The sequence below is a fragment of the Nanorana parkeri genome, unplaced genomic scaffold (genome assembly GCF_000935625.1).
Source record: "Nanorana parkeri isolate BGI_ZX_2015 unplaced genomic scaffold, ASM93562v1 scaffold201, whole genome shotgun sequence".
Lineage (NCBI taxonomy): Eukaryota > Metazoa > Chordata > Amphibia > Anura > Dicroglossidae > Nanorana > Nanorana parkeri.
Window position 1 is genome coordinate 1,740,078 of NW_017306469.1, and position 10,784 is coordinate 1,750,861.

The window sequence follows — 10,784 nt, forward strand, 5'->3', positions numbered from 1 at the left end:
TTAGCTCCAGTTCACATTGCAGCGTTCAGTTCCAGAGCAGGTAAAAAAAACTGCAGAAAAAACATATAAACAGCGCTCTCGGATGGGCAAAGAGTTAGCTTGGAGGCGTGTATGCAGCCCTGGGAAACAGGAGGAGAACCTGTGAATGCAAATGATCAAGAAACCAAGAAAGGGCACAGAGAACACTGGCTAGCTAACGAAGTTATAATGAAGACTAAAGGTGGTGGCACTTACGCGTGATTGCCAGGATCTGGAGATGGACGGCCGGTATGGAGGATCGGGGCACTCGTGGTGTGGTTCCGACTGTAGTTGATGTGCTGATCCGAGAGGTACATCCACAGGAGAGTGTAGACAAGAAGAGGGGACTTCGTCCGAAGTGCCGTTGGGGGTCAGTGCGGTGTGGAGGAGAGGCAGGGAGATCGCTGTGGTGTCGGCAATGGACAGGGCTGTAGCAGCCGTAGCTGTGTGTGTCAGCGAGCGATCACTGTCAGGTCTGCTGGGGACGGTGTACGGAAGCAGCTGTCAGATGCCGAAGGTAGAGTTAATGGTGAGATGGAGAGGGATCAAAGCTGACAAGAGCGACGCGTTTCGAGGTATTACCTCTTTTTCAAGCTCGGGTAAAACAATGACAGTCATTCGACAGTGATTCGACTTTCGGCATCTGTCAGCTGCTTCCGTACACTTCCATACACTGCCGTACACCGTCCCCAGCAGACCTGACAGTGACCGCTCGCTGACACACACAGCTACGGCTGCTACAGCCCTGTCCATTGCCGACACCACAGCGATCTCCCTGCCTCTCCTCCACACCGCACTGACCCCCCAACGGCACTTCGGACGAAGTCCCCTCTTCTTGTCTACACTCTCCTGTGGATGTACCTCTCGGATCAGCACATCAACTACAGTCGGAACCACACCACGAGTGCCCGATCCTCCATACCGGCCGTCCATCTCCAGATCCCGCCAATCACGCGTAAGTGCCACCACCTTTAGTCTTCATTATAACTTCGTTAGCTAGCCAGTGTTCTCTGCGCCCTTTCTTGGTTTCTTAAAAAAAACTGCAGCAGACCCTATTTCACCTGCTCTGGAACGCATGCAAACGCATCAAAAATGCAGGCAAACGCCTGGAACGCACATGTTAAGCTAAAAAAAAATTTGTTTTTACCAATAACGCCCCGGAACGCATCAAAAACGCAGCACAACCCACTGCACTGCGTGTGTAGAAACTCATGCAGATCTGGTCTGCATTTGGTGTGAACAAGGCCTAATACACTGTATCAGACGTGATGACATGCGGAATCTTAGTCTGCCGAAGTGAACGGGAGAAAGGCTGCAGTGTCAAGTCTAGCAGACCTCCAGATCCCAGATTCAAGTGACTACATCTCCCTAGGAGGGTTGGGGTAACCCTACTGCAAAGATTAAGATGTCATATGCCTGGAGTTCTTCCTTAAAAGGCCATTTTAAACAAACAGATCGTTTAGGGCAAACAAAATTACTTCTCGGCACCGGCCTGCGAAGCTTCCATGAGGTACAGGTGACATATCTTTTATAGATTGCCAAGGACTCAACAACAAATGACGAGGCATGCTTGTACTGCCACAGCTGACAGTCACAAGTTCTCCAGAATCACTGCAAGTTAGCAGGCAATCAGCAGCACCTTTAGCCGGGCCACAAATACACAAACAATTTGCTCACGTTTCTTGTAATGAAGCCTTATGTCAGGCAACCTCGGCTCTGCAGCTGTTGTGACACTACAAGTTCCATGAGGCATTGCAAGACTGTCAGCCATGTGGCATTACTCCCAGATGCTCCCTAGACAAAACAAGCACTTAACCCTTGGAGTGTTGGGGTAGCCCTGCTGCAAAGGTTAAGATTTCATATGCCCGGAGTCTTTCTTTAAACAAAAAGAGATCATTCGGGGAACAAAAAGTTTCCTTACCATAGGACCAGCCTGCAATGCTTCCATGAGGTACAGGTGACATCACCGGTCCTTCTTGCAAAGCTGGGAGGTGACGATCCTGCAAGAATGCTCCCCAGCCCATTGCATGCTTGTGGGATTTCCACTAGCCAGCTAGGAGACGCACTGATGTCACCTGTGCCATCCAGGAAGTGTTGCAGGCCAGGGCCAAGTTATTGTTTCTTCTCTAGATGATCTGTCCCCCAAACGTAAACGGTGACCGCTCGGTTGCTGTGCCAGAAGTGTGGAGTGATTGCACTTCCAACGCAGAAAAGTGGACACATACATGCAGCTGGGCATTATAGCCTACCTTTACACTTTGACAGATGTGTGTGCTGCTCAGGAAGGCCCTAAAGCCTTGGTTCTCAACTAGTGGGTCGTGAGCCCAAAGTGGGTCGCGACCCCATGTTCAGTGGGTCACCACAAGCCTTCCACTATTTTAGGTGAGAGGCTCCTCTGCCTCCCCCTAGCGCAGCACTGTCAGTTCTCGCACCAAGCAGTCATTCAAAATATGCAGCCCGGTGCCGAATGTAAGCTTGACGTGGGGTAGGATGGAGCTATGGCCACGAGGGAGCTCCATCCATACGTGCATTGCTTGCAGCTCCCTGACGTGTTCTATAGGAGGTGCCTGGACCGGAGTGACATCACATTCTGGCTCCCGGCACCTCCACAGGACACGCATGGTAGCTGTACAAGCAATGGTTCGTATGCCCGCACTGGAACGCACGGTACCTTAATTACATTCATTCCATTGCAGTGCAACTTGGGTCGCGACTTAATGACCAATGGACACATGTGGGTCCTCAGGTTACACAGGTTGAGAACCACTGCTCTAAAGCCATTTGTGTTGTTGTTGAGGGGGGGGAGGTCTTGCAAAAACACAAAAAAGCAGACCCTCGTTTGGCACTGTTGATGGTATTTATCACTTCCGGAGCGTGCCAAAAAAAGACACAACAACCAAAGTGAACTCAGCAATATATGAAAACACTTGTAGTTCATGTCATGATTAAAGGTTTATCTATCTCAGCTGCACTAAGACCTGCAGAGACGTATGGGGTATGCTGATGCTTGTAGTGCCACAAGACATATACACATGGCAGTAATGAGTTGACACATAACACGGTAAGACCTGTAGAGACATAGTATGTAATGGGCCCCAGGCATGCTCTTTCGGGGCCCTAAAGTCCCATTATAGCCAGGCTCAGCTTATCCCATGTACACCTCAATAACGGATTAAAGGGGGCACCCCAAACTTCTCACCACACGAAGTCGTTGCTCTTGTCCTCATAGGAGTTAATGAGCCCGTTGCACAGTGGGGTAGGCAGAGGCCTCTTCCTCGGCCCGGAGCCGCCGGACCTTCCTGCGAGCGCTGAGCTGCCGCCTGGAACGCCGAGCCTGGACAGGCTGGTGACCCCCACAAGTCCCTGGCGCAGCGGCACAGATGAAGAAGAACTTGATGGGGAAGGGGAGGGGGAGGAAGGGCCCGTTCCACCTCCCGGCCCGGGGAGCTGCTGAGGCTGCCGACCCGAGGACATGATCCAACCGAGGGACGCTTTAGGCCTGGTACATTCCTCTGTCAACCAGACGCGGAACAATAAAGTGTCAACAAGAGAGCCACTTCCAGCCCGACACCGGAAGCGTCCGGCCAGCGACGGGGCGCCAGACGGCTGCCACGCCCACTTTGCCGCTGTGACTACGGCGCCATGCTGGGGACAAAATAGATACTTTCACGAAGCTCAGCCGCTGCTTTGGATGTGTAGACTGTGTACAGAGGAAATATAAACTGCGGGTGATTTATTAAACAAAACGAAGTGCGGGGAGGGGACTAGATCCAACGTGAAGTAGTTGGCAACAGAAACCCACCAAGCCTGTGTTTTACTGTCACTTGAAAATAATCAAGGAGTTTATGTAAACCGCCGTCTGAGATTCTCTTCTTTACAGATCAGGTCCAAGAGAGCTCAGCTCTTCTGCATGACACTCTGAGGGGGGAATTTATCAAAGGTGGAGCAGATTTGCACTACAGCGAATCAGCATTTCTCTCTCATGATCAAACCTTACCTGGGCAAACTGAAGAGAGATGAGGGCCCGTTCCACCTCCCGGCCCGGGGAGCTGCTGAGGCTGCCGACCCGAGGACATGATCCAACCGAGGGACGCTTTAGGCCTGGTACATTCCTCTGTCAACCAGACGCGGAACAATAAAGTGTCAACAAGAGAGCCACTTCCAGCCCGACACCGGAAGCGTCCGGCCAGCGACGGGGCGCCAGACGGCTGCCACGCCCACTTTGCCGCTGTGACTACGGCGCCATGCTGGGGACAAAATAGATACTTTCACGAAGCTCAGCCGCTGCTTTGGATGTGTAGACTGTGTACAGAGGAAATATAAACTGCGGGTGATTTATTAAACAAAACGAAGTGCGGGGAGGGGACTAGATCCAACGTGAAGTAGTTGGCAACAGAAACCCACCAAGCCTGTGTTTTACTGTCACTTGAAAATAATCAAGGAGTTTATGTAAACCGCCGTCTGAGATTCTCTTCTTTACAGATCAGGTCCAAGAGAGCTCAGCTCTTCTGCATGACACTCTGAGGGGGGAATTTATCAAAGGTGGAGCAGATTTGCACTACAGCGAATCAGCATTTCTCTCTCATGATCAAACCTTACCTGGGCAAACTGAAGAGAGATGCTGATTGGTTGCCATGGGCATCTCCTCCAGATTCTGTTTGCTCCAGTTTTGCTAAATTCCCCTGTCACCGTCCTCACATACAATGTAGGAATAATGGCCCTTCATGGGACTTGATGACATCAGTGTGTGACTGCAGTTGTTCTATTGAAAGTCCTAACTTGTCGAGCTCTCCAACTGGGAACGTCACATGCGGTGACTGCCAATAGAAGATTTACAGCAGATGGAGCTGGTGCGCATGGGCAGAAAAACCTTGTCGAACTGTCTTAACTATTGCCACTGCGTCTGCGCGGCTCATCCGCTTCTATAATCTAGGACAAACTTACATTTGTCCTAGATTATAGTAGCCACCCTCCAGAAGGAAGGACAGTGTCAGCACCAATTCAGAGATGATTTAAGGATCTACAGACGAGTGATACACACATAAAATACATTTGTATTAATAGTTGTGGCTCTTGAATGTATTTTTAAGATTTAACTCCTGAGTTTAGTGTCAATTTAAGCATAACAAGCAATTTTACTTAAAAATGTCCTCGGCTATATGCAACCAATTCATACATTTGCATTTCCCACCTAGTGTTCAGTTACCATTAAACATTAACAGGGTTATTCACAAAAGGGAGAAGAGTTTGGAGACGGCAGGTGTCAGGGTACTAGGGGGCTTACCGTTCCCCTTCCTGGCAGGGCCCCTGGCACCGAGACTGCGGGTACTCATGCGCGCAATACGCGTGCGCGGTGGACAGGCTGCGAGCGCAGGCACGGGGACGTGCGCGTAGTGCGCCTGTTACTGGTGTCAGGTGTGGTCCTTGCTGGGGGAGGTTCCCAGCACACACCCTCTGCCTCTCTCTCGCCATTGGCTCCTGATGGAGAGGCTACCTGGTTGCCTCGGGAGCCGGGGAGTGTTCTCAATCCTCCACTGGGTATAAAAGCCCAGTCAGAGCCCTGGCTCATTGCTGAGTTATTCTATCCCTATGGTATGATCTCCCAGCTCCCTGTGCCTTGGACCTGTCTTTGTTCCTGAACCTCTGTTTGGACTCCTGATTACCGACCATTTGGCTTACCCTTCCGTTACTGAAACTAGCTGCCTGCCTCGACCCGGATTGGACCTGACTATTCTTCTTGGGTTTTCCCTGTGTACCACGACCTCGGACTTTGGCTTGCTGCCCCTGCCAAGGGGTTCCACCCCCCTCCTGACAGCAGGAGAAGTGAACAATCTAGGACAACATAGCTGAACTGGAAAGGGAGCTGAATTGGAGAATGTTTCCAAACTAGCTATTTTGGCCTAGATTGTTCACTTCTCCTGCCTTCTCCAACCTCTTCACCCTTTTGTGAATAGCCCTGTATGTTATCAGTAAGAAAATGTGCTTATTTTTAATACGTTGCAATAACCTCATAGATATGTACTCTGTGCCTGTTTCACATTAGCAAAGTGATTGGCTGGCGTCACCGAGAGCTATGTATCAGTGGAGACACAGGGAATCCGTCCAGCGTGTTCAAGCTGCTAGTTGATTACAAATATTATTGCTAAGGACAGCAACATCCATGACTGTGTACAAGTTACTGTTGCAGATTTATGGAATCAATTGGCTGAATCTGTGAGCCAGACATGAAATATTCCTTTTTAGAGTTGAAAGGCGTACACATATTTGGTTTATTACTGCACACGTGAGAGAAATCTGTTTAAAGAGTAAATATCACAAGAATGGAGGCTCTGGATTTAAGAGACTTCTAAAGACCCCAAGAATAAAGATCCCACTTACCTACAGGCAGATCCGACCTTTCTATGGAATGGATGATGACATAATCCTCTAAATCAGGGGTAGCCAAACTCCGGCCCTACAGCTGTGGTTAAACTACAAATCCCATGAGGCATCTCTCTCCTGCAGTCATGTCTGTGGCTGTGAGAATCTTGCAATGCCTCATGGGATTTGTAGTTCCACCACAGCTGGAGGGCCGGAGTTTGGCGACCCCTTCTCTAAATCCTTAAAGTTCACATGTGTTTTATATGAAACCACTACCTGCCTTGTATTGCAGGTACCTCCTGGTACTCATAAGTTGGGTCTGGTCTACTTTAAAGAGCCCTGAGAAGAGGGGTGTTCTATCATGTAAACAGTGGCCAGAATCTGTGCTTGCTGGCTCTGGCCGCCCCCCCCCCATCTTCAGCACCTTACTGTTGGTTGAGGCAGCCCATCACAGTGATGAACCAACACTTAGGCCCCAGACTGATTATTTGCCTATTCAGAGTTCCTGGGTTGCTCTACAGAGGAACGGGTCTGATGTACAAGGTATAGTGGTTTACCTTAAGCTAGCCATCTATAAAATGCCATGTAATGCTGTTATCTTAGCATTGTTCCTAAAATGTTATCATTTATGTTAATCTTTTTCCTATTATGTTCTACAATATCTGTTGAAGAATTGTCTTCACGAATTCACGGGTAAGAAAAAAAATACACAGTTCAGTATCAGACATCTGAATACAGCTTTACTGGGATGTCTACCGATCAGCTTCAAAGGGGAACTCAATGGAAAACATGGATATCATTTTAAATGAAGTCTTTAATCTGCAGATAAAAAACATGTTTGGCTGCAGGAAGACCACCTTGATTTTGGTAAGTGAGACATATTATAATAGTTGTAGTCAGGGGTGCCCTAATTTACTGTTCTTCCAACAATTTATTACCTGGCTCCTTTGGCAATTGAAAATTTACTTTTGTCAAGGTGAGTGGTGCCTGCAGGGCCACCCACAAATATAATTTTGCCCAATTTTGTAAGAAATGGTAGAAATTCAATCTCTGTATGGCCAACTGTACCAAATGTTTTGGTTGGTCATTGTAATGCTACCACCCCCACAATGTTTCAATGTAGGTACCTGGGGGGTATCCTTTTGAGACCCTAGCAATATCCCTGTTGCAATGGGTAAATAAGTCCGGGTTGTCAGGGTTGACAAGGCTCTGGCTCCAGACCTAAGAGCTGGTTATAATGCCTGGAACTGAAGCAAGGGCTGATCCCATATTTTTTTAGATTAATTCTATAGATGGTGAAAAATTACTGGAGCAGGAAGTACGGTAGAACAGAGCCCCACAGCCAGGACTAACATTCTGCAGCTGCTCTTTTTATAGTGCTACTATACTGTACATGACTGTCATATATTTAAAATAACCCCCTCCCTTTTAGATTGTAAGCCCTCAGCGGCAGGGCCCTCCTTACCATCTTGTCTTGAATTGTATTGTGATTGAAATGTCTGCCCTAAAATTGTAAAGCGCTGCGCAAACTGTTGGCGCTATATAAATCCTGTATAATAATAATAACATAGGTCAGTATGTAACATATTTTGTAGAAGCAAAACGAATGTTATAAAAGAGGAATGAAGCGTTATTTTAATGTATTCTCTTGCATCTACTTTTATGTGACCTTAGTACACGTCTAGAGATGATAGCAGTGAAGATCACCAGCATGCGCAGAGTGGAATAAGAGAAAGATCGAGACAATATTGTCGTTATCCCCACCGCTGCCTGATTGACATCTGGTTCTGCCCCCTTCCCTGTCTGTCCCTCAAGTCAGCGCTGGAGGAACGGAGAGAGGAGGGGGGAATCCCTGTTGTCACCGCTCTCTGCAGGGAAAAGATTGGGAACTGAGCGATCAGCTGTATGTGATTGTATAGTTCTCAATCAATAGAGCCAACGTTTGACAGCTGCAGCGTCACACGTCGGCTCTAAGTATGCGATTGAGTGTCCACCCCAAAAATCTCCTTTAAACAGTTTTAAAATTAAAATAAAACAATAAAATGGACCCAAAAATCATTATAGCTTCTTTTTGAAATATTACTAGAGAAGTAGTTAGAATAAACTATGGAAGTAAAAGTAAATAATTTTCCCGGGGGGTGGGGGAGGGTGAAGAGTCCCTTTACATTTATATAAGCACTTGTATTTACTTCATAAGTGATTCTATTGGTGTTCTATTATTTTCTTGCTATGAAGTCCACTGTAGAAGAGTTTTTTTTCCCCACGTTTTTACCAGTGAGATTTAGAGCAGAAAGGAATCACACAATGATCTGACGGTTATCACAGAGCTATCTGCATATATTTCTTCTTGTACTGACATAAAGCTACCCCCTTTATCACGGTTCTTAAGTGGAAAGCCTTTTGATGCTTACATAAATCTATGATGCTGACTTCTTGTTAAGGCCTTGGAGGCTTTGCTTAAACAAAGACAAACCATTGAAATGGTTATGCCATACACACTCTTAGAAGATAAGAGATGCGGCTGCTTTTGATACAGAAGGCAAACAGAGCTATTCCTGCATCCACAAATAGGACATTAATGCACAATGTATGGAAGGTGGACTCGCCCCTGGGCATATAAGGTGAGCGTGCCCAACACAACCCCTCATATTAATTGCCTTTCATAGACCTTCCTTGTTCTTTCAAAGCCTTAATGAAAAGAAGGACACAGCCGCACAAGCAGAGTACCTTATCTAATGTACAGCTAAAGCCCTAGCTGGATGATATTTAGTTTGCTAAAGTACTATGTATCATAAACAATTGCCATGTTTTCATCTTTGAATATTAATTTGTGATGAGTCCTGGCAGCATTAGAAAGCTCTAAAAAAGCATATCCTTTAAAGTTGTGGTGCTCAACTGGTATGTTGCGACCCAAAAGTGGGTCGCAACTTCCTGTTGAGTGCGTCATCATGTGTCTTCTACTGCACTAGGTGAGAGGATGCTCAGCCGCCTCCTAGCGCAGCAGTGTCAGTTCTCCCACCACGCCGCCAGATGTTGCTGCAACAGCTGCGGCCGTGGAGGAGCAGAGAGAGGGGCTTGGGTGGGAAAGTTTCTGCAGTCAAATAGTACAGTGAGTGACACATGGCCTGGGAGGTAGGTACCGGAAGGGCTCAACCCAGGGGTGGACCTCCCGCCGGAGTATCCGGTGCAGTAGGAGAGTGGAGAGCCGTCTGGGCAGACGCTGGGAGAACCGGACCAGAGCTGTATGATGGGGCTGTCAGTGGCTCCCCAGGTGATCATTGTGCGGACTTTGATTGGAATCGGGTTTTCAGTGGAGCATTCCTCCAGTGATCGGTGTGTGGAGTGGTTCCAGTGGAGAGCAACCTGGTGTGAACACTGCAGATCTCCACTGCCAGTTCTTCTGATGCCTGGGCATGTTGCGGGCACTGCTGGACGAGCTCGGCAGTCTTCCAGGTCTTTTTGTATGTAACCTGCACTCATATTGTATCTGTCTAAGTTCTGTATGCAAGAAATATATCCCGAATGTATCCCTGTGCAGCAGATTTATCTCAGGTCTAATGTGAGAGCTGTGGGTGGACATACAAATGCCAATTTTTCATAAGATTCAATTAACAGGGGAAACAACCGAAAGCTGACAATAAAAAGGCTGCGTGTAAAGGTCAGAAATAGCAGATTTCTATGAAAATCATTGTTGAATCAGAGAGTGGTGTGTGATGCAGATCTACCTCTGCTATGTACCTGTATTTATATACAGATCAGTGTATATAGAGATCACTGTGTGCTATATTCCACACTGTGTATATAGAGATCCAAGGGTGAAACCTACCCTACGCTGGGGCAGCTGGGGTGAGGGGCAGATGTAGGGATGTTTTATGTGGGGGTCATTATTCCTGTAATGTGGCACAGTGTCTGTATATGAAGCTCTTTATTCCTGTGTGTGTGTGTGTGTGTGTGTGTGAGACTCCCCAGCCTGGAAAGATGTGTGGTGTCATCAGAGTGTGTTTTTCCATCATTGTAGGGCCAGTCCCAGTGTTTGAAGATTTGGCCCTGGAATGGAAGGGTGGACACGGGTGTACAATATGCTGCATTCAGATCCGAAACATATACAGGCCTATACACACAGCTGTATTTTGGTCTGTAGCATTTAGCTGTGTCAACCAATACAAGAAGGATGTGCATGCTATTTTATGCTCCAAGTATTTTCTGCTGGACGCATTTAACTGTGAATAGACATGGCCGTATGGACTGCTGCCTAGTGAATTCAGGGCCATGGCAAGGTTTAAACATAACCCTTTCCTGCCTAAATGCCACATATATGCATCAATGGGGCTCCACTGTTTTGTGGCAAAAGCGTGCTCCCAACACAATGACTGAGCTGTCATAGGCAGCAAACGGTCACTGTAAAC

General features: G+C 47.6%; 1 protein-coding gene across 1 annotated transcript in view; it reads right to left on the reverse strand.

Moving 5' to 3' along the window:
* The window catches only part of RFWD2 (ring finger and WD repeat domain 2), a 202,417-nt gene extending 198,767 nt beyond the window's left edge, over positions 1–3,650 (reverse strand). The window contains exon 1 of the mRNA XM_018555556.1: positions 3,218–3,650. Coding sequence (XP_018411058.1) covers positions 3,218–3,492 — 275 coding nt within the window. The 5' untranslated portion in view covers positions 3,493–3,650. The remainder of the gene's footprint in view (positions 1–3,217) is intronic.
* Positions 3,651–10,784: the final 7,134 nt, after the last annotated feature.